Here is a 25,363-nt window from a genome sequence, read left to right on the forward strand (position 1 = left end):
GCGGGCCTACCCACTGAGCGTCGTCCGACACGTGGTCGCCATTCGAGAACCTTTCCGTCCCAGCGGCCATCGGTTCTCCTCGCTAAAACCCTGAACTAGTTAATATGATATCAGAAAGTTGTGCACAGGCAAATTAAAGTTATAAGAGAGAAAATAAAAAGAAGATTAGGTGTCAAAAAACCTTTGACTGAGTAATCTCCTCGCCGCTGCAAAACTGGTGTTAAACAAATTAAATCAAGATCAACTTCATTATAAATATTGAAATTATTGCTGCAGTTATAACTCTCGAATTGGTTATTGATGCTTATAGCACAGGCATTAATTTTCCTATTTTAAGCATCATCAACACGTTAATTTTCTTGTAATCTAGTTGTACCACATAGTGTTAAATTTATTATACCCCTTTTGTGTGTACAATAAATAAATAAATAAATATTACTCGCTCGCCACACAAAGGTGTTCTGTCTGTATAGTTTGTTGAGGCCGAAGGTAGATTATGGGATTGTAATGTCACCTTATATCTAAGTACACCATAATATATTATTATCACTGCCGCGTAGACGTAGACTAAGGTCGAGTGATACTTTCAAATATAATCCTTTTAGATGACGCCCTGAGGTTCGCGCCCAACTAACTGACGGTGGGAGCCCTCACCATTCCCCATTTAAAGCTATCTGAGGCGACGTAACATAACATAGCATCACGCCTGTATCCCCAAAGGGGTGGTACAGGTGGATAATATACCTATAGGTACATCCACTATTCAAATGCAAATTCAACATTCATTTTGTCGAATAAAGTGTATTAAAGCTCGGGCCGGAATTCGAATTAGTGTCATTGAGGTGTAATAGTTACTTGTTCTCCAAAAAAAATGTTTTCCAGCCTCTACCCCCCAAAATACCCAGCAAAATTACGTATGCGCCAAAATGCCATTTCAAGAAAAAGCCGTTTAAAGTATTTTATTCGTTTTTTTATCATAACTAATCATGATGGACTAATGTTATGGGCGATAGGCTGATCCCTTATCACCATAAGGTTCATCATATCCATCTTTGGACTTCGTATCAACAGTGGCTGCAAGTTGTCTTTGATTACTTGTGGCTCTGCCCACCCCATTAGGGATTACGGGCGTGAGTTTATGTATGTATGTATGTTTTATCATAACTTTTTACCCATTTATCAAATTTAGATGACGTCAACGTAAGTTTAAATTGTTTTTTTTCAATTTATATGTCTAATAATATTATCTATTGCTTATTATGATATTATCATAAGATGGGCTACTGTTTTAGGATATTTTGGCGGTTATGTAATTTTGCCTTTCCACTGACGATATTATTGGAGTTTTAAGAACAAAATAAGATAGCACATCTTAAAAAAAAACTTTAATCATTTACTTTTTACTAAACGTCAAAACACGAGATTACTATGGAATTTGTTTGAAAAAGCAACCTGTGACGTCATAGAAAAACGTAACTGAGAATGAAAAGCATCCAAAAGCAGTAGGCATGTTTTCCTTAATCCTTTTATTTGGATTTACTACTTGGCCGAAGTTCATTACTTTCAGTCTAACGGAGAAATACCTATTAAATCACCTAGAATTTAAATTTTAAATTCAAATACCAGATATAATCGTCACTTTGGCAAGTTTCACGACCTTAGAATCTCAGAATTGAAACACTGTCTCTTACCCTTACCCATTCATGAATATTTATTGTCTTCCATTCAAATTAAATGCCTGTTTTCTATGTAGGAAGATTTATTTTCCATCCCTTATAATGCCCCTTTGCATTGTCAGCAGTTAACAAGTCTTATTGGAGGCAAAGGTAAAGCAGCGGCTCTCAAAGTTTTTTGGTGACGGAACCCTTTTGGGAAAATGATTCATTCTTTCACCTTATTTTACATGATTGTTTGTAAGTTGTTATATATGTCAGGCGTAGAGTTAGAGGCCCCGAAACGTAAAGCTAGAGGCGTAGACGTAGGCGTAGAGAAATTGCCTCATGTTAAGTTTAGTATCCAGTCTTTTCCAGTACATTGGTATATTATGGTAATTGGCTGCAAACTGATCTAAAAGGCTTTTCAGATCCCCAAGGTTCCGCGGACAATATTTTGAGAAAGGCTGGAATAGAGGATTCCTTTTATTTATGCAAATTCTAAGAACTGTTTACAGAAAGACATTGAACAGAGCCAAGGGATTTCTTACTCTCGTTTAGTGAGAAGCGGAGAGATGCACGAGGCAGTAAGCAGCGCATGGAAATGCGTCTTTTATAGATATAAACGAGGCACCAGTTTTATTTTACGTCAGAATTTATTTTAATCCATTCGTCGGGTTTGCTTATGCACTAAATACTGTATGTTGTGTTGATCCAAAACTCCGTATTGTACTTGGTACCCTCTAGTAAACGTTAGCTTGGTTAGACATAATACATAATATAAGACTAGTATGTAGAAGTATGTAGCAAACTCCACAACGCTGCTCCACTGCGGATTGTTGAAGGAATTTTACAGATAATAGTCGAGGCAAACAGGACCTACCTTTAAAATAATTTTAATACTTACTTGAATACTTGCTTCATACAGGTTACCTATAGATTGTAATTAAATTTCGATGAGCAGAGTCAGTGAGGCGAGGAGAACTTGTTCAATGTGGTGGAAGGAGTCTCTGGTCGAGTAACTGTGGTTAAATTGAAGTCTCGCCTTATAGATACACCTGTGTGTATTTTATTCCTTATTGTATGACTCTTCATACAATATGGCGACTCCTTTAAGCTCCATTTATGTAGGATAGTTCGACTTTCCATGGTTGGTCCTACACCGGTTCAGTCGGTTCGGGTTAAATGAAAACTAAAAAAGCGGGTGAGGCGAAATTTTAATTTTGTTTCAAATTATTTCGCTCAACTCCGTCGCGCGGAATTAATCATTTAAGTACTTGACCTCAAGGCTGTTAACGGGTTTCTTTTTACTTGGACGTTTATTGCGTTACGTTAATACGTTAATATTATTAATAATGCTTCGCAGTTTCTATTTATTTAAAGTTGAATGTGTAACATTATCTAAAGTTAGGTCACAATGAATTAGCAGCGATTTCCTTTCTTATAGATAAACAAGGTTTATTTATTGGTTTAGGGTCCAATAATATTATTTAGAAATATGAAATTCCGTCTAATTTTCCTTAAAGCGTGGGCTGTAAACTCGATAGCCAATTTACAAATTTTTATGTTCGATTTTTAAGGTGTTTTGAAGTCTACAAGGGAAGTCATTATGAAATTGATGTGAAATTATGACTATTTTTCCTGTGTCGTAGATTTGTCCCGAATGGTTGTTCATTACTGTTAATTCTCGATAAATTAAACATCCCAACTAAAAAAATAGGTTTTCATTTCGCATTCCGTGTTCTAGTGATTGAGCGTTGGGCTCACGATCTGGAGGACCCGGATTTAAATCCCGGTGGTTGGGACATGTAAAAAAATGTATTTCCTTTGTCTGGACAGAATACCTAAGGACTAAAATCTACATAGCTATTCTTTTTTACAGATATGGAAAGAGTAACCTGACAGAGGACAGTAATAGCTGTCAGTACTATTCAGAGGCGGTGGACAGGAGTCCTAGTACGGCTTTGAAATTGACTACTCTGGGCGCCATCCCACTCGCGTCAGACGGAATACTGCGGGGGAAAGGCAAGAGGGAAACCACTGTCCTATTTTTCCCTAAAAAGTAGCATGGAGAATACTACACCGACAAGAGCGTGGCTCTTTAATTAATGATGAAGGAATGAAAAAACGATACTCGTACTCTGTTTTTTTCGTGCAGTGGGAATATAATTACTCAGTATATATAAACATTATAAAAATATATTGTTGCACCAGGTAGGCCGAATTCGAACACTCAAACATATAGTTACTTAATTACGGCCTTCTAAATGACATAATTGAAGTAATTATCATAGCTAATTGTCAAAAGTTGGTGACAGCTTGCAATATCATTAGTGCGAACGAGGTGCTAAATACTATTGTAATAAAAGGTATTAATTTGAATAATTAACATACAAATGAGTACATATCACATGCTAAACGGTGAAAGAAAACATCGTGAGGAAACCTACATTCTGTATTGGGCTGGTTTTCCCTTCGCGGGTTGGAAGGTCAAGTATTTCTCTATAAACCGGACACCTAACCTTCGAGTTAGGTAAGCGAACCCCGTAAAAAAGGAATAAGGTTGGTTGATAATAATGATGATGTGTATGTATGAAACAATAGATTAAGCACACCGATATCGACCCGCTGGCGTTGTCAACAATTTTCTTAATTCAGTGCTTATCGCTGTCGGCCCGCTAGAATCTATTCCTCAGACGACGTCCTGAGCCGAGCCGACGTCCAACTGGGCATTCTCAAGCCTGTCTTGAATTTTATGCCGGGTGAGAGTCCTCAGCACGCCCCGTTTGCCAAGTAGTTGATGACATTTGCTGCAAAAGTACAGTAAGTCATACGTATAGAACGGTAACTTCTTCATCATCAAATCGTATCAGGCGGTGACCTCTGTCCAATGATATGTTATGTTTTCCATAGAAATATAATAATATAATAAAAAAAAACTCTTTTACGACAAAGAAGATAAGTAGCTGAATGTGCAATGTATGTATTATTCGCTCCCAGTATATTTGTTGTGGTACTGCCTACAATATCCCTAGGCAGTGCTGTGATGCTGGTTATAAACATAGTAATTCAATTTAATTGTGTCTTTAATTAAATTTAGTTTTAACTTCACGACTTTAGAGCCGTATTTCCGTTTTTAATTATCTTTCCAAATTCTAAATAACAAGAATCATAATTTAGCTAGGTTTTCATTAGGCAATAACGCCAGCCATTCTCTAATAATGATGATTGATTGCAAAGTTGTTTGTCGGTCCTTTGCCTATCCCTCGAGAGATAGATTAAGAAAGTAATTTATCAAACGTCGACATTTGAATTTTGCCGCATCCAAAATATTTTCCGTATCGAACATTGTTTTTTTTTTCATTACTTGACTGCGGCGAAGCAAAAGGGAGGGTTATTGAAAATAGATTTACGTTTGAACACAATCTCACCGTATGTAGTAACACGTAGTTAGTGAAAATGTGGCTTCATGCTGAATTTATTTCTCTCTCTCTCTCTCTCTTTATTTAAGAGCTGCGCTGTTGTCGGTGAAATAATCGCCATTACTCCATAGATAGGGCGTAAAGAACGGTGGTTGCCCCAATCGGCTTCCGTTCTGCAGTACCTACACCGACCAATTTCTCAATCGGTGATGTTCTAGCTAGAGCCCTACCAGAATCCATTTCCTCGACCTCCAACCAGTACTGATACCGCTGCTGCCCGGCATCAGGGGTGCGCTTTTGAAGTAGCGGCACCTACTCGCTACGTCATAGAACCTAAGTAGCATACCCACCCGTACCCGTATGCCTGACTTTATTTACATGTACAAAATTTAAGGCCACAAGCCTGACGGAGCCCAGTAAGGCGCGAACCTTGGCTCAGGGCGTCGTCTGAGAGGATTATATTTGAAATAATTAATCGACCCTAGTGGGCCGGTGAGGAGCTCGGTGGCGCAGCGGTAAACGCGCTCGGTCGGCGATTGTTGAAGTTAAGCAACCTTCGCAAAAGGCCGGTCATAGGATGGGTGACCACAAAAAAAGTTTTCATCTCGAGCTCCTCCGTGCTTCGGAAGGCACGTTAAGCCGTTGGTCCCGGCTGCATTAGCAGTCGTTAATAACCATCAATCCGCACTGGGCCCGCGTGGTAGTTGAAGGCCCGATCTCCCTATCCATCCATAGGGAAGGCCCGTGCCTCAGCAGTGGGGACGTTAATGGGCTGATGATGATGATGCCGGAGTGGATGAGTAGGCCGGTAGCGATAAGCGCTAAATGAGGTAAATCTTTAATAATCGGTAAAGCGGTGTTGATCGGTGTCGGAGACCTGTATAACACACAAAACGGCTTAATTTATGTGTGTTTTAGGCCCTGCGCAGACGACAGACTATCCGTGACGCACTTTTTAGTCTGTGAAAATATAACCTATGCAATTATATGCAGTAACGCGCCGGACTTTTTGCGCGTCGTGTGCGTTACTGCATATAATTGCATAGGTTATATTTTCACAGACTAAAAAGTGCGTCACGGATAGTCTGTCGTCTGCGCAGGGCCTTAGAAATACCTAGAAGGTCTCGCTTACAAGCTAGGTTCGAAGTACCTATTTACTTGTCGATAACATATGCCAGCTAAGTTATCGGCAAACGTTAACTGAGGAACCTGTTTGCTTGTAATAGAATATGTGCATATTAATGGAATATCAATATAAGGTGCTGTTAACCAGCCGTGGTAGCCCAGTTGGTATAACTTTTGAATCCAGCACAAGCCTAAACCAATGATTGTCGAATTTGTTTTCGACTTCATGTTTGGATCATAAATGCTCATTCGTTCCTTTCCGAGAAATAAATTTTCTGAGGTATGTGGCCTAAGCTGTATTGGGCTGGTTTTCCTTTCGCGGGTTGGAAGGTCAGACAACTGTAAAACCCGGACCTGTCAAATCTTCAGGTCAGGTAACCGGACCCTGTGAAAACGAGATAATGCTAGGGGGATGAATATAAGGCACTATTTACACCGAGTTTAGTTTCCACGTCGGCGCTGTGGTGATAACCACGTAAGCGCATGTTTGAAAAATCACATTCTACTGTGTATTTCTTCATTATAAGTGCGTGTTCACACCAAACGTATAGTCAGCCGCCGATTGTGCGCAGGCTCACTATAAGCCTCAGTGTGAACGTAAAAATAAATGGTATTTTTTGTTCACATTAAGCTTACAATACGCTGTAGCTGACAATACGCCATTGGTGTGAACAAAACAGTCGGCTTGTATACGTTCACACCAAATGCGTACGCTGAGCGGCCGACTATTTTTCATATAAAAGAGCTGAGTGGCTTGAGTTTCGCGAAAACAATCCGCCGGCCGATTTGAATCCAATACGCTGGCGTTCAGCCGCGTAGCCAATCAGCGTCCGCGGCGGTAGTGACGCACTTTATTAGTCGGCCGCCGACTATCAGCGTCTACGCATAGCGTCATGGCGTATTGTCGGTTTGGTGTGAACGAAAAAGCGAATATGTATGGAATTACAATACACTGCGTAACGCTCGCTCACTGTCGGCGGCTGACAGTCAGTTTGGTGTGAACACTGCCTAACCCTCGTTATTTCAATGTTTTTCTATTTAATTATATAATATACATACATTTAAACTCACGCCGATTTCCCACCGGGGTAAGCTGAGACTATGGAATTTCATTTGTTGTTGCATTAAAACCCTTTTTAAGGACATCTCCAATTTGGTCAATACGTCCTTCTAAAACCCTACCACCACACAAATAGCAGAAAGCTCGACGAGGTGTGGTACTTATTTCATCTTGTTATGGATGTACCTCTAACTACCCCAATGGGGTAGTTTCAAATTAGTAAAATCAATTACTTTTTACTAAACGTCAAAACACGAAATTACTATGGAATTTGTATGGAAAAGCAACTCGTGAGGTCACAGAAAAACGTGTCAAAATTTCGCACTTACTATTAAGTACAACTTTCTTTATCATAATTCATAAACAAGTTAGAAAACGTTTTTTGTCACCATTAGATCTGTCTTTATTTACTAATTAGAATATCATAATTTATCTTTGGAGGAAATTACCCAATTGGGATATAGTCTTGAGCTTCTGTTATGTTGTTATGTCTATGTCTAACTGACAAGCGATGAATGAGATCGGAAACCCTCCACGTGCCGCAAAACGGTGAACCCTACTATAAATACCGAAATATCTTAGTAACGACATTCTGACATTGTATTTTTATGCTCACATCGGCTTTCCCTGAGGGAAAGACAAATATTGTCACAGATAATATCTGATGTTGACCTATATTCATTATTGAGGAATAAAGAAGGTCAAGTGAGTGCTAGCCTTTCTGCGTTATCATGAAATGGTGGATTTATGTCGGGAAGTAAAACGATCCATGAACGGGTTTTAGCTCGTTCAACGGCCTCCGTGGTCCAGTAGTTGAGCGTTGGACTCACGATCAGGAGGTCCCGGGGTCGAAACCCGGTGGGGACATATCACAAAAATCACTTTGTGATCCCTAATTTGGTTACGACATTACAGGCTGATCACGTGATTGTCCAAAAAGTAAGATGATCCGTGCATCGGAAGGCACGTTAAGCCGTTGGTTCCGGTTATTACTTACTGATGTAAATAAGTAGTCGTTACATGAGTCATGTCAGGGGCCTTTGGCGGCTCAATAATGACCCTGACACCAGGGTTGATGGGGTTGGTATAACGTACACGATAGAAGAAGAAGAAGCTCGTTCAATATGTTAATATGCGACATGTGAAAGCTTCTTTATAAAAAGGGGTGTTTTTCCTCATTGTAATGTAACTGGCGTAGGTAAAGATTACGGTTTGTGCATTGACTCAGTCACTCAATAATAACTAGGTATACTAAAACGGATAATCGTTAAAATATTTCGTTCCAATGAGGGACTTTCCATATCTATAACAGCCTCCGTGGTCTAGTGGTTAGAGCGTTAGGCTCACGATCTGGAGGTCCGGGTTCGATTCCCGATGGGGACATTGTCGAAATCACTTTGTAAGACTGTCCTTTGTTTGGTAAGGACTTTTCAGGCTTGAATCACCTGATTGTCCGTAAAAGTAAGATGATTCCGTGCTTCGGAGGGCACGTTAGTAGTATATTATTGGGCATTCTGCCCCACCTATCGTTCGCTCTGCTCACGACCGTTCGCTGCGCTCACTTAGGTGGGTGGAATGCCCAATAATATAAAATAACCCATTAATTACCCATCACAAGACAACACCAAGAACAAAATCAAGAATAACAACAAAAATAAAATGTGAAAGAAGTAAGTTATTGAAAAATGTTTTAACAAGTTTAAACAAGGTTCATGCTTTAATAATTCTATTTTGTATGTACTTACAATAGATGTTGTGAATACTGCCCACTGCAAGAGTATGTTTAACACAATGTAAACATGATAAAAATGTAATCATGATAAAAGTGTAAGTAATCGCGATAAACAGAATTTTAACTTCGCTAAATCTTTGAATAAGAATCGAATCTGCGTTTGTAATCAAAGTGATCAAAGTAACTAATCAAAGTGATTCAATGTTAATTTGAAGTAAGTATCAGAAAATTTTTATTTACGAGTTTTGGTAGGTACGAGTGTGTAAGTATTGATGTTAGGCGTAATTAAAGAAAATAAGGTAGGTAAGGAGTAATGCTTTTATTTGTTCAATCGTGTTCAATCTACATGTTTGTCAGAGTAAAATCGTGGTTCATCTTCAAAGTTTTTGTCAATTCGAGTAACTAGCTTCTGTAACAACTTCCACTCATCGCTGTCATCCGGAGTCTGCAGCTTGATTCGTAGAAGAGCCTTGCGCCAGACTTCTCTTGAATCAGTGTTGTTCACGTCGTTGGCATGGTATATCTTCAAGTCCACCACGTATTCGCCATCCAAGCTAGTTGTACGCCGCTCTGACCCGTTCGCCACCTTGTTCACGAAGTACGATACGATCCTCTTGTCGCTTCCTTCATTGCCGACCGTGCGCCCGTGACTTAGCCCGAAGATGTCGTGTGTCTTTGATTTCTTCCTGTAATAAAAAGAATTTGAATTTTGAATTTTGAATTGGTGAATGTATGGAATGTAGGGAATGTATACTTGTTCGAGAGATAACGATAACATAAATAAAAACAAAGTGATTCTTGTGATACGTCCCCACCGGGATTCGAACCCGGGGCCTCCGGATCGTGAGCCCAACGCTCAACCACTGGACCACTGAGGCCATAAATAGCAGGAACAGCAGGAGCCTTTAAACTGAGGGATACGGACCGTTCTCGAACGTAAAGTAATGAACCGGATCGTAAATTGACTCGACAGGGAATCGAACCCGTGACTTCTGTTGAAGAAATCAAGGTATCAAGCCAATGCACCACATGCTGAAAAAATATTAACATGTCACATGGTTAATTATACTCACTTTGTATTCTCCTGGTCAATCGACGAAATCGACGGAGGGGCTCGCGAACGCTTCATTTGGCGTGCAGCAGGAGTCTTCTTTGTAGATCCCTGCTTCGGAATAACTTCAAATTCTGAATCGGACTTGAAACAAAATAAATCAAATCAAATCAATGTAATGTACTGCACTGTAACTGTAGAAATTCTTTGGGTGATGTGTACTCCACACACTAATAGGTGAAGCAGAACTTCTAAGTTAAACCTCCAAAATTATGTGATGGAGAACTTACATAGTGCTCAGAAGTGGAACTTGTTTTAGCTTGAAGTGTTCACTTGCACAGCGCCGGGGTCGCCTCAGGGCTGGTAAGCGGTGGCTGGTGTCGCTCAGGGCTCAACTCTCTTCACTGAGGAGCGGGGGTTACTCAACTCTTTTCGGCGAGGAGGTTCTTGATCTGCTTCTGATAATTTTTACCAAAGACTTCGCTGTTTTATACCCCAAAACTAAAATTAAGCAAAAATGTTACATCGTAATTTAAAAAGCCTTAAAGCCTATTTAATTCGTTGACATACGTCCTTTTCGAAAATATTTCATTTGGGATACCATGTTACAGCTCACGAAAACCTGCAACGTAAATTGAATAAAGCACTGAAAACCATTTAACATGAACTCTACCTATTATAAAAACTGCAAGCAAAAGCAACCTAATTCAATTACTGGTCGACCCACACGAGCGTTCGTGTTATACGTTAGAAAAACGATATGGTTCGCGGTCTGAGCGCCGCGTTTGCGTCAAATGTACGTTCGCGGAGTGCAAACGTTCACGAAACGCCCGTGTGAGGTTGACTTAATGATGAGCATTGACAAAAAATATTTAAAGTCATCTTTTTTCGATGAACAAATAGCCCACGGAATATTGCAACATCAATTCAAAAAAGCAATACCAGCATACCTACTTAATACGTAATACTTTTAATTACACGTGTCTAATACTTACTCAGAATTACCATACATATTTCGTCCGTTGAAGCCCTCGTACGTTTGAACCTCAAGATATATTTCAGAATTACTGTGTTTTACCAAAAAAGTGAGTTTGAATTAAAATAAGTTTACCTAAGTACTGTAATTCAGTTAATTTTTTTCATAAATCAATAATTATGAACTTATGAGCTAATAACTTTAAATTTCTTACAGCCTACTTATTAAAAATTAAGTAGAAGATCCACGATCTGCACCGATACACAGAGGAAGGTATTTCAACAACTTACAACAAAAAGTGAGTAAGAACAAAATTATACTTAAGTAAATACTTATTTAAACTATAAAAAAATGGTTAGTGAACTAATAAAATTACGAAATATTTACAGGTCAAAAAGGGAATCGCTCTCTTGCTGCGATTCATGAGTGAAAATTCAAGAAAGTACTATTAAAGTCAACGATCACTCTCGAGGTAAGAGTGCACAATATTTATTTTCATACGCACCTAATCTAGCTCAAAAACCCGGTAAACGATGAAGATATTGATTTAATTCTAACTTTCAGATACGAGGTGACTACCATTCTTTATCGACTTGAAGCTAACCAGATGACGAGTTGATGTAGACCCTTAAATGGTAAGTCTGAACAGTGTCATAATTAAAGTTAGTTTAGGTTATCGACATTTGCCTATTTATTAATATATAAATGCATGTTTCACAGATTATACTCGGGTTGAACTTATAATCATCTTTAAGGACTCCCCACATCGACGCTACTCGCGCAGTCGAAGAGCTCCTGATTTCCTGCTTCAAATAATTGTATGTAATTACTTTTAATTTATCTCTCTCTCTCTGTCTGATTAAGAGAAAGCCTGTGCCCAGCAGTTTATGTTAAGTTATAATATTAATTAGTATTTAGATCGCCTTATAGTCTATAGGTTTTACTCAATTCGTCTCATAATTAAAACAATATCACAAAAGTGTCTTTATAGATTTTGGTAGGAAGGTTCTTTTTTTTTGAACCATTTTCGATTTTATTTAAAATGGGTTACTGCTCTGTGTGTAATGTTAATGTTAATGGAAGACAGTGGACTGGACATTTCCGTAGCAGTAAGCACAAAAATAATTGTACTGCTCCGCTTTATGATAACGTAGAGATCATAACATCCGCTTTTAAAGGACGTATAGTAAGTTATCGAATTATTGCATCTAATGAAGAAGCAAAAAACTTACCTTCTTTATTTTTAAACAACATTCGTAAACAAATTAGATCTCTTGTAAATCATGCCTTACAAGTCCACACTTCTGTTAAAATTAACTTCGAATTTTTTTTATCTTTTCTTTTGCCTAAAACTGACGTACAAGAAGTAAAGTCGTTTGCTACAAAGAACTTTACAATTCACTTAAATTTTGACTTTGATAATCTTTATAACGAAGTTGTTTCTTTTCTGTTGAATAAAGTAGGGGAATTTGAAGAAAGAGACAGTGGTTGGACATTTTTAAGCAATTCACACCTTGAAATAAATATAAATAAATATCAGCCTTTAAGCGGTTCCAGCTTTATCTCATTGCCTAAATATATAAGAAACAAAAAAGCATGCCTCAATATACAAAACAAGGATGACTTTTGTTTCTTATGGTGTGTAACCGCTGCTCTGTATCCTTCAAAAAAGCACCCAGAGCGGGTATCATCGTATCCCCATTTTCAACAAGTACTAAACATTAAAGACTTAAATTTTCCGATCACTTTCTCAGATATTTCTATATTTGAAAAAAATAACCCTAGTTTGAGTATTTTTGTTTATGGATTAAAAAATGGTAAAGAAATAACAGGTCCGTTATACAAATCAGAGTCGACCATAAAGAACGATAAACGTAAAGTTGTACATCTTTTGTTCCTAGAAAACGATACATCATCTCATTTTTGTCTAATCAAAGACTTGACTCGTCTTGTTAGAAACCAAATTACTAAACATCACGAAAAAGTTTATTACTGTGAAAACTGTTTGTTATTTTTCCACTCAGTTGAACGCATCAATAGTCATTTATGCGAAGGAACTGTTACTGTTTTACCAGAAGAGGGTTCATTTATTACATTTAAAAACTACAACAGAAAACAAGACATTCCGTTTGTTATCTATGCCGATTTCGAAACAATTCTGCGACCTATTCAAGACAATGACTGTGATACTGCTAACACAACAAAATTGCAATGTCACGTGCCCGCGGCGTTTGCGTATAATATTGTGTCTTCCATTGATCCTAATTTTAACCAATTTAGAATTTATCGTGGTAGAGATTGTGTTAATAAATTCATAAATATGCTTTTGGATGATACTAAGGAAATTAATACTTTATTGAATACGAATCGAGGAATGAAATTTACTGAAAGTGATGCTCGTGATTTCGAAAAATCTTTATATTGCCACATTTGTAATAATTTTTTATGGGGGAAAAAAGTTAGAGATCATTGTCATATTACTGGAAAGTATCGCGGAGCAGCCCATCGTCATTGTAATTTACAATTTAAAGTTCCTAAATGTATCCCGATCTTTTTCCATAATTTATCTGGCTACGATTGCCATTTATTTATTAAGCAGTTAGGAGAGGTTCCTGGAAAAATAACAATAATACCTAAAACGAAGGAAAAGTACACCTCGTTTTCTAAATTTGTTCCTATCAACGAAAAAGAGTACATACATTTACGTTTCGTAGATTCTTTTAATTTCTTAGGAACGAGTTTAGACAAACTAACCAAAACAATGAAAACTGAGGATTTTGTTTATCTTCGGCGTCATTTTCCTGAAGAGGAAAAATTCAAATTATTGACTCGTAAGGGAGTGTATCCGTATGATTATATGTCAAGTTGGGATAATTACGAAGAAACCGCACTGCCATCGAAGTCTTGTTTTTTTAATTCATTAAATAATGATCCAATTTCCGATGATGATTACAATCACGCGATGTCTGTATGGTCGCGATTTAGTTTGACTAGTTTAGGAGAGTATACTGACTTGTATCTCAAATCGGATGTTCTTCTGTTAACTGATATATTTCAGAATTTCCGTAAGACCTGTAAGCGACATTACACTCTCGACCCTGCCTTTTACATCTCAGCGCCAAGCCTATCGTTTGACGCTATGTTATTAATAACAGGAATCAAACTTGAACTTATATCTGACATAGAAATTACCCGAATGATTCAAGACGGAATTCGAGGTGGATTATGTATGTGTTCGCATCGCTATGCTAAAGCTAACAATAAATATATTAATGAATACGATGAATCACAACCCGAGTCTTATATCGTTTATGTGGATTGTAATAATCTTTATGGTTTCAGTATGTGTCAATATTTACCATACGCGAATTTCAGGTTTTTGCTTGAAAGCGAATTAAATGATTTTAACGTTTCAAATATACCCGACAACAATGCCTGGGGTTACATACTTGAAGTAGATCTGTTATATCCTGACCATTTACATCAATACCACAACGATCTTCCATTTTGTGCAGAAAAGTGCATTCCTCCTGGTGGTAAAACTAAAAAACTCGTTCCAAACTTATACAATAAATACAAATATGTGATTCATTACGTACACCTAAAAAAGTGTATAGAGCATGGTTTAATATTACGTAAAATCCATCGAGTTATTACCTTTAGACAGAGCGCATACTTAAAACAATATATTGATTTAAATACCGAGTTACGCAAAAAAGCAACAAGCGTATTTGAGCAGGACCTATTTAAATTATTTAATAATAGTACATTTGGAAAAACGTTAGAAAATACCGAAAATAGAGTGAATGTCCAATTAGTTAATAGGTGGAAGGATGAAAACAATATAACAAAAAAGTCTACCCAAGCGGAGCGATTGATAGCTAGTCCTTATTTTCATAGTGTTTCAGTGTTCACGGAGAACTTAGTTGCTATACAAATGAAGCCCGACCAGATTGTTTTAGATAAACCAATATACATAGGGTTTACAGTGTTAGAGTTATCAAAATCCCATATGTTTCACTTTCACTATAATGTCATCAAGCCCTTTTATAAAGATAGCGTACAATTGTGCTATATGGATACCGACTCGTTTTTGTATTTAATACATACAAAAGATTTTTATCTGGACATAAAAAGTACTTTTCATAGTTATTTCGATACAAGTAATTACGACGAGCAAAACCAATGGTGCCTTCCTATTAAAAACAAAAAAGTTCCTGGTCTTTTTAAAGATGAGATGGGAGGAAAGATTATTACTGACTTTGTTGGTTTACGCTCAAAACTTTATTGCGTGAAAAATTGTGATCAAGTTATCAAAAAGGCTAAAGGCGTAAAGTCCTCAGTAGTACGTGACTTAACCATTACAGACTATGAAAAAGTTCTCTTTGATAATGAAATAATTAAAAGAAAAAATATTTTGTTCAAGTCGATAAAACATCAAATATTCACACAAAGCGTAAATAAAGTTGCATTATCTAACAGCGATGACAAACGATCGATATGTACCGATAAAATTAGAACCCGAGCTTGGGGAAACGCTTTAACTTTTAAAAACCTAGATTATGAGTAAAACCTAAAGACCATCTCAAATAATCATAAGTAGTAATATAATAAATTACTTAATATTAACTTAAATTTGTATAAAATTGGTTACGAATAATTGTACATTGTACTTATTTCCTAACATAGTTTAAGTTTACTAACAAAATTTACTATACTTATTTAATGTTTTATAAGTACTTTCTAAATTTTTATACAATAAAATATTATATTCAATATGAATGTTTTTTTATTTTATCATAAGAAACTTTACCTCCTTACCTATGAAAGTTGTCTCAAGGATACGAGTAATCTCATGACTAAGTTTCACGAGTGATAAGCAACTAGTGTCTCTGCCTACTCTATTAGGGATTACGAGCGTGATCGTGAGTTTATGGTTGTTGATTACTTGACCTACATTGATGTCATCATTCATCAAGTCAGCGAATTTATAAGAATGTAGCAACTGCTAGCACCAGTGATGTGCCGTTCTCGGGAATGTTCCCAAAGTGGGAATGTTTCCGTTGCAAAAACTTTTTAGTAGTAAAATACTGGCTGTTTTTCTTTTTCAAATTGTTCTTTTTTGTGCTCTATAATGTTATCTGCGTAAAGGTTAGGTAATAAAGCTCTTTTTATCATAAATTTTCCGTCTTTTACTGCTGGGTACATTCCCTAAGTGGGAAAATTCTCGAGAACGACACATCACTGGTAAGCACAATACGTCATTCTAGCAAATTTTGCAAAAATCGTGCATTTTGTGTATTTTGCATTTTATTTGCAATCTACACTTTAATACCTTCAAGGTGCGTCATTCATTTTTAAAACTCGAAGAGGTTAGACACGACACGAGTGCATCTACTTGGTAAGTCAATATTATTATTTTATTTTTTATTATATTACTTGTATTTTTTATGTATTGTGACGTTAATTCTAAATTATAAGTCTGCAGACCCTGTAAAAACGGAATAACGCTAGGAAGATATACGTACAGATAGTTCTAAATTGTGTTTATTTTAGAAAAACTTTATTTTCTTTTTATTAATATGTTTCTTATCTTATGTTTTTGTTTAACAGATCAACATGACGACGTCATCTGAAGACATCACGTACATGTTCGAACAACATGCGCAAGACCCGCTGGCAAACTTTGATGAAGATTATCCAGAGTTGGCCAGACTCCACCGCGAACCAAAGAAGAGGAAGCCTGCCAAGCGAAATGTTAGCGTGCAGTGCGTCTCAAAAAAAATACGTCATAAGGACACATCATCCTTCGTGCTACAAAACCACCACACCCCGGGCACTCGACTAATTAGAGTCCAAGTTGTCGATCTAGAGAACAGTCCTCAAGTTACTCATGACAACGGGGACCCTGAGGAAAACATTTTAATGAGCGCCCAGTACGTGGTACATAAGGATTCCTATGATGAAGTGTTAACGCAGACAGAAGCACTTATCGCAAACATATCAAAAAAGTTGTGTAATTATCATTTCTAGTGCAATAAATATTTTATACTTATTTATTCTGGTGTTTTTATTTATTTTTCTTCTAAAGCAATTTATTAAAGGTAAAAATAAAACTATTTTTTCATTCATTACACAATAAATTTATTATTTTCTATACACCATTTTTTAATACACAATACATTTTTCAAAGCACATGATTTAGAATGGTTTATACAGTTATAATTTTTTTCATTTTTCGTATATTTATCACATAATTTAGAAAGGTTAGGACATTCTTTTTCACTCAAATCGGTCACTTCGCAATTAGAGCCTAATTCTTTTATCCACTTTACTTTTTCTAATCCTTTAGTAAGAATGTTTTTATTTGCTAAATAAGGCTGTATAATACGTTTGAATTCTCGATGATCTATAAATCCTTCACTCCAATATATTTTACGATTTTTTTCGAGCCATGTAACTTGTTTCTTTTCTTCCCTTGTTAGAGTATTATACGAGTATGGAGGTTTAATCAAAAAAGTTTGCGTATAATCACTGGTTGCTATAGCGAGCTCCTTTATTATGAAGTTATTTCTAAGATCCTTAAAACCTTGAACATCAACGATTATTGTTTGCGAATTCATGATATCTTTTTAACCACCCCACAGAGCGGTTTATATTCAACTATGCAATCGTTCAAAATTAAGCAATATGCCGAAGTTAGATCTGGTATTTCGGTATTGGTTTCTATTTCCACTCGCACATTTACTACAGGTCCCGACTTCAAATTATCAACCTGTCTCGAACAATCTATCACAAATAACGGAGCTATTTCTTTAAATTCTTTTGCACTTAGTAATGGTTCTGTTCGGCGTCCATAATAAGACTGTTGAAACCTCGCGTATTGTTCGTATAATAAAGCTATATTATTGTTTGAAAAATTGACATTTAAATTTTCATAAGGGAAATAAGTGGAATTTAGGTATACTTTAACATCACGTAAATTGCAATGGTCGAATCGAGACATGTCTGCGTCACCATTATTTTTTCTATTAGTTTGCAAACCAATTATGACGTATCTAGGTTTTTCGATTTGTGATGAAGTTTTAATTGACCACGTATGTTTTGTAGTTTTTGGTAAAGTAGGATATTCATAAAGGTCCCAATTTCTAAAAGCTAATTGGACTGGTCTATCCCTTTCTAAATGTTTCAATAAATTAATTTTTTCTTTATCGGAAACTTTCACGTGTGGCACACGCCATACTATTTTATTTATCTGAATATCGTTAACAATCTCTCCAGTATTTAATTTTAATGCATTAAGATTAGTATTACTACGTAACAAAATAAGTTCGTGTCTGCAATTAATGATAATTTTCTTATAGTCCTCTGCAAACCCTAGTATATTACAGAGGGGAATAGAAGCAGAAAAAATACCTGAATTTATATTTTTTGTGCCATTAATATCCCACCCCCACACTTTAGACATTTTTGATTCACACTCATTCATAGATAATAAAGATTTTATAGTAGTGGTTACGCCAGCATTTTTTATTCTATCTATTTCGATACCATTCAGTTCATATCGAATATCTTGAAAAAAGTAAAGTAATGGATTGTTTGTAAACTGAACAGACGAAGCTATTTCTTTCGAATCTCTCTTGCCGACGAGCACTTTTCCTTCTAGATATAGAGTGCTGGCTGATGGTAAAACATATAAATCTTGCTGGTTGATCGGGATGCGTATTTCATCGTTCCTGTTGAAACTTGTCACATACGGTTTATAAGAATGAAATTCAATACCGTCAATGCTGTTGTCGTAAGTAGGTGTAGATGATATATCTAAAATATTCATTTTTTCAACCCAATTTGTTTGAGGAAATTTATATTTTCAGCAGATAAATTATTACACTTCTTAGATGTTCTTTTGTTGATGCCTCGAGAATAACTGGTATTTTTAATTGAAGGAGTCGTCATTTTATTATAGATTATCATGTTTTCTTTAGATGGAAATATAGTTGTACTTCTTCCCCACGTAAATTAATTAAATTGTTGTATGCGTCTAATAATCTTATGTGAATACAACTTATATTACTTTGATTTACTGGAAAGTAAATTATTTTTGTAGGGCTTTCTATAATTCTGTAACCAGGTGGTGCGTTAGGAGCAAATTCATAAATAATATGGCTTGGTTTTCCGTTTATAAATGATCCGCTCACTATATCACATTCAACCCTCACCACAGTCGTTGGTAAAATGTTAACGGGAAGGTGAGACGTGTGTAATATATTTCCCTCTAGAACCTGATTAGAAAATCCCAATAAATGGCCTAAAGAATCATGTTTTTCAAAATTAATATCTTTAGAACAAAATAACGATGTTGTCATTGTATTATTGTTGCATGACAGATTGAATGGTACGTCAATTTTGGTTCTTATATAATCATTTATATCTTGAAGTTCATAGGTACCTTCAGGTATTTCGATGACTTTGTTTTCACCGTAGTATAATTTATTGTTTCTTTTATCAATATTTGGAATAGAATTAAATGTTGCTAAATACAATAGTGCACATTCGTACTCGCCTTCTAATTGTAAAGTTGGTGTATAATATGTAGATAGAAGAGCGGAGTTCCCAGTTATTGATAGTGTAAAAGACATGGTGCAAATGATAAAATAAAAAAATGTTTCCTTACTTTATACATAATTTATTTAAACCAAAAGTTAATTAAGAATTCTAAACACAAATGACCACATTTAACAGAATTGAATTCTTGAAACCTTGTATAGTTATAAAATAATTCACAGTTCTGAACATAGTATAAAAATTCCAACGGGGGTTTTAAATCCCCATAACTATCAAAGTATTCGCAATAATTATTTACTTTGACATAAGCTACCCAATGTGTTCCGTTATTTTCAGAGTTATCCAAATTTATAATACCACATTCAATAAGATTAGATTTTGTAGGTAATTGATCTTTCATATACACACCTCGAAAATAAGGTATATGTATGGCGAGTTTTAGAATATCCACATTACTAAGTGCACGATTAGGTAGCTTACTAATTAGTTTTTTGCATGATTAATGTATAATCCATTGCCTTTTTTGTACGGCTTAACAAATAAACCTTTCCCTATTTTTCTCATTTCCATTGCCCTATTGTGACGTTCCGTTTCTCGTAAACTCTGTTGGCTAGCTTTGTATTCATTAAGAGTTTTAGCAATACCCGCTGCACCCCCGGCTAAAGTGCCTAGTGCCGATAATCCAGCAAAAATTGGAACTAGTGGTAAAATTCCTCCTGTCTTCGGCAAAGGCAAAACGCGAGGCACTCTAATTTTATGATTTTTAGAGACAAGTTTCTTCGCAGCGAGATAAGCACATCTAATCATAGTCTTGTTATCTTTTGGGTTACTGTTTTTTACGTGTTTACGAATCTTGGAAACCAGAGAACCAAATTTTTTTAATCCACTTCCAGTTTTTAATTTAGCCTTCATAACTTTGCTAACCAACCATGAAGCAAGTTTTTCACCTTTGCTTGATTTTTTTGATTTCAGTTGATGTTTAGCCATGTTAAGTAATTGTAAATCTGCCTTATGTCGATTTTTCAAATCAGAATATTTTGAATATGATATGTCGTGAGCCTTACAAGCTTCGTCTAATCCGTTTACTCCTTTATCACCACGCAGTAAACGTTTTTCTAACTTGGTTCCTGGACCGCAGTAATTATATCCAGGTAAATGTAACTCGAACGGTAAATTGTTTATTAAATTATTGAGAAGTCCACTGCCTTGCATTGCTTGTTTTATAATGTTATGGATTTAAATTGAAAATCATATTTATATAAAGTGATTTATTGCACAATAGCCTTATTGTTAATCCAGCTATTATAACTATCACTAAGTCCTAACCATTTTACATACAATTTATTACCTTGTTTCTTAATTACTTTTTCTATAAGATAAACATCAGGGTAACATGTTTTCTGAAGTTCTTGTTGATAAAAAGCCCCAGATATTGGTATTTCTCTTTGGTCTTCAACTAAATATGTTACAGGGACAGTTTTATTCACTTTTCTTATCTTAAATATTTCAGTAGACCAATTAGGAGTGTATCCCTTATGAAAGCTACTTTTATATTTGCTTATACGTACGTAATCACCAATTTTAAATTTATTCTTAGTTAACGAAGACAGTTTATTTAGCTTAGACTGAATATTTTCTTTCACCATAGCTGCATTATTACGATTAACTTCAACTGGTTTATATTTAGTAGTACGATGCTTTGTATTGTTGTATGTTTTCACTACAACGTTTAATGATTTGTCAATCCAATTATAACTTCCATTTAAACTAAATAATTTGTAAAGATTATTTTTTAAAGTTTTAATTAATCTCTCCACAATTGATGCCTTTTTGATTGAAAACGAAGAGTAATGGTTGATATCCAAACTTTGCATTAAATTTGAAAACTTGTCATTGTAAAACTCTGTACCCATATCAGTTTGCAAATTACAAGGGGTTCTCTTACTTTTTTCCAATACTTCTTGAAAAGCGTTTGTAACATCTAATTTATTTTTAGTTTTCAGTGGCACTACCCAAGCATATTTAGAAAAACAGTCAATCACGACCAAAATAAAGCTAAACCCTTTATTATAGGGTTTTATGTTTTTAAAGTCTATCAAATCTGCTTGCCATAAGTCGTCTATTCCTTTTAGAATAACGGAGCGACGTATGAAGTTTTTTCGAGCTGTCTTATGAATTTCATTCACTATTTGTTGTTTTATCATGTTGAGTAGATTTATTTAACTTAGGTGTATCAAGGTTTTGCAACTTCTGATCTATATATGCAATAATCGTTGCTTTTAAACGATTTATTGCTAGTTGCATTTCAAATATATTTTCTTTCTTGTTTTGTTGAATATAACTTTTTATTTCTTCTTTTGTATAAAAATTACCAATTGTTTGATCCACATATTCTTTATTGACTACATCGTCTGCTTCAATAGGTATCACCACACCTCTTAATCTTTGCGAATGTAAATTAAACTCACCGTTATCTGTTCTTGTAATAGTTTTAGTTAAATCATATAATTCAGGCAGCCGCATTCTTTTATGAACGTGATGTCCGAATTTATCAATATTCATGGTTTTGAAACAGGTGTGGTTCTTTTAATTATTAAGTTACGAATGAAACTATAAATATTTTGTGAAGTATTTTATTAGTTTATAATACCACTTTCTTTGAGTTCTTCTATAATAGAAATTATTTCATTATCTAAACCTGTATTGCCGGCCTCTTGAGAAGCAATCAACAACTTTAATCTTTCAACCAATTCGTTAGGATCATTCCAATACACGTAATCTACGTTTTTATTCCACTTCTTCATTACTGACAAGCCCTTTCCTTTTGGCATTGGACTAAGGTTTGGGGTTGTATTGTTAGGTAACTTGAAAAGAGGTTGTATAATTTGTAGATACTTTCTACCTTTATTGCCGTTTATCGGTTTTTTAGGATCGTAATCGCGCCTGTGAGCATTGGAAATCAAAAGCAGTGACTTATATATTTTTTTATCGTCTTCTGTAACCGAAGACAAATCTGGATTTTTTTTATATAATAGTTCAATTAATCCTGGAGTAGTAGTATATCGGTTTCCATCTATTTTAATGATCTTGTCTCCTATAGTGATTGGAATTGTACCAAGCATCAATTTTCCTCGTTCATTCCTCACACCATATGGAACATTTGTAAAATCTTCAGGCGTTAATGACCATGAAGACAAATTGTCTTCTGTATCATCGTTCCATTCAACTGTTTTGAACGAGTCGCTACTATTTTCTAGATCAATACTATGATTATCACTATCATTACTTCTTTCATTGTAGTCCTTATCACTGGCACTATTATTGTTTTCATAGTCATCTTCATTAACGTTTTCACAACTTGCAGTATACGGTTGCGTGATAGTATCTTCATAATTCGGCTTTTCTGTTTTGCGAATCCCATTTTCTGTCAATTTATGGGAGCGTTTATTGGCAATTTTATTTAATGGATTTATTATAGGTCTGAATACAGATTTCAAAGCTTCTTCATTTTCGGTTTCAATGTTTCGCAACTTCTTAACCTTTTTTTTAACAGCTTCTGCTGCATTAACTATTTGGCGTTTTAAACAAGCTTCCATTATTAAAATAAGTTTGTGCTTCTGCTAAATCTTTAGGCAAAATAACGCGATTTACCAAGTAACATCGCATTATATATATCAGAAAAATGATATGATCAATTAAAAAATACGAAACTGTCAAATTTATTTCTATAACATCCTTCATTTTTCTGACAATCTTTATTGATCACCAAATAACTATATGGTTCACTCCATATTTTAGAACACATTTCACGGAACTCATTCCAGGACATATCTGTGTTAACGTGTTCATCATAAACGTGTTTCATATTTATTTCATCTTGCTTAAACAAAATAATCAAATTAGCATTGTCTCGTACTAGTTGTTTTGGAACCTTACTGTAAGTTTGATTTAAATAAAACGAATCTATGTTTCGATGCCTACCCATCGCAAAATAATCTCGCATGTTATTCTGATTTTCACACGCTACGTCATCAAATATAATTATTGAATTTGGTTTAGCATCCTGGGGGCTGAGAACTTCTTCACTATCCTTATATTTTGAAAATGAGACACTGGGCACCATGTCTAGGACTTTTTCCAAAAATATGTATTTAGGTTGATCTAATGTTTTTGAATACACGTAAACATTTTTAAAATGCAACCCATCCTTATGCAAAAGAAGACCAATAACAAGATTTGTTTTTCCGCAATTAGAAGGTCCGCATACTATACACCTGATTGTATTAGGTAATAGTTTACCATGACGGATATTTTTGTTTTGCGTGTTTAAACAAAAAGTGTCAATTTGCAACGAATCCGGTTGTTTAATAAACTTCATAGTCGCAATGAATGTCACCTGATATAGCTAAAATTATAATGATTAAAAGAGTCGTATAATTTACCTTATATACACATTACGATGTTGATCTTATATTATTGGGCATTCCACCCACCTAAGTGAGCGCAGCGAACGGTCGTGAGCAGAGCGAACGATAGGTGGGGCAGAATGCCCAATAATATACTACTCACGTTAAGCCGTTGGTCCCGGCTATTAGCCGTAAAAACACCTCCACCAACCCGCATTGGAGCAGCGTGGTGGAGTATGCTCCATACCCCCTCCGGTTGATTGAGGGGAGGCCTGTGCCCAGCAGTGGGACGTATATAGGCTGTTTATGAGGGACTTTCCAGGCTACGTTTCTCAAAAATAATATAGATAGCGCTGTACAGATTTTTCTTCGTTTACCCTTTTAATTTCATGGTTAACAGACATATCTCTTATCTTTTTTTTTGGGTATAAATGATGACCCTTTTTATTACACCCAGGCACAATTACATTTTCTGCTCATTATTATTCTGATCAAAATAAAGAGAAGCAATATAGGTAACAACATAATTATATACTTACATAATGTGATCCACATATCAAGTAATATTTTTTTTCTATATGTTTCTGCCATTACATTGTATTTTGGAATAATTATGTACCCGAGTAATGAGAAAATAGGTAATTATCACGTTAAAACTGTACAAAGTCAATCTATAATTGTTTTTGGTGAACATAGCCTGGAAAGTCACTTATTATAAATTAACTCTAAAATATATCAGAGAACCACAGTGACTGTTTATATATCTTCTTCTTCTAGGTAACTTATTATCAGGTTATTATCAGATTAAAACTGTACAACGCCATCTATACGGCCTCGGGTGAACGTAGCCTTGAAAGTGTCTCATTAAAACACTGCATATCTATGCATTAACACTCGCATTCATGACAACGGTTCTATGTAAAACAGGAGTGAGCCAAAAAATTTCAAAAAAGGAACGTCATGTACTTTTTAAGAAAAGAAAAACGTTTTGGCGGGTGTTCCGTTTGGAACTTCGAAGAAAAAACAAGTGAAGATAGATTTTGTCGTTGTGAGAAGCGTAAACTGAAAAACTAGTCTTTGTATTGGATTTTATTAATATTCTCTCTCTTTATTTAAGAGCTGCGCTCTTGTCGGTAGAGTAATCGCCATTCCTCTCTTCTTCCTGCCAAAACCTCCACCTCCTGATACGACACGACCTGCACCTTCTCTTTTATTTTTTTCATAAATGTTCTGTTCTGTGTTGTGTTTGTTTGTAAATGTTTTTGTTGTTGTGTTGTGTTGTTATTAATATTACTTATTATAATTCGTAGTAATAATAATTGGTATTCGTAGTAACAGTGAAATTTATGGTAATATTAACTCATTAAAACTGGG

At 35.5% G+C, this 25,363-nt stretch overlaps 2 protein-coding genes across 2 annotated transcripts in view; one reads left to right on the top strand and one right to left on the bottom strand.

Annotated features, from left to right (window-relative positions):
• The window catches only part of LOC126367736 (uncharacterized), a 558,664-nt gene that overhangs the window by 365,327 nt on the left and 167,974 nt on the right, over window positions 1-25,363 (top strand). The gene's annotated exons all lie outside the window — the stretch shown is intronic.
• Window positions 9,292-10,873, bottom strand: LOC126367870 (uncharacterized). Its single transcript, XM_050011649.1, has 3 exons — window positions 10,333-10,873; window positions 10,065-10,186; window positions 9,292-9,677 (listed from the first exon to the last, which is right to left on the bottom strand). Exons 2-3 carry the CDS (start codon window positions 10,118-10,120, stop codon window positions 9,329-9,331), a joined length of 405 nt encoding a protein of 134 aa, XP_049867606.1. The 5' UTR covers window positions 10,121-10,186; window positions 10,333-10,873; the 3' UTR covers window positions 9,292-9,328.

The sequence above is a fragment of the Pectinophora gossypiella genome, chromosome 6 (genome assembly GCF_024362695.1).
Source record: "Pectinophora gossypiella chromosome 6, ilPecGoss1.1, whole genome shotgun sequence".
In the NCBI taxonomy this organism is placed as follows: Eukaryota; Metazoa; Arthropoda; class Insecta; order Lepidoptera; family Gelechiidae; genus Pectinophora; species Pectinophora gossypiella.

What these genes read in the sequence shown, in the direction of transcription:
- LOC126367870 (XM_050011649.1), bottom strand. Translation starts at nt 10,120, where the DNA reads ATGAAGCGTTCGCGAGCCCCTCCGTCGATTTCGTCGATTGACCAGGAG. An exon ending in ATTGACCAGGAGAATACAAA is followed by an intron (nt 9,678 to 10,064) that starts GTGAGTATAATT and finishes TTTTTATTACAG; the next exon opens with GAAGAAATCAAAGACACACG.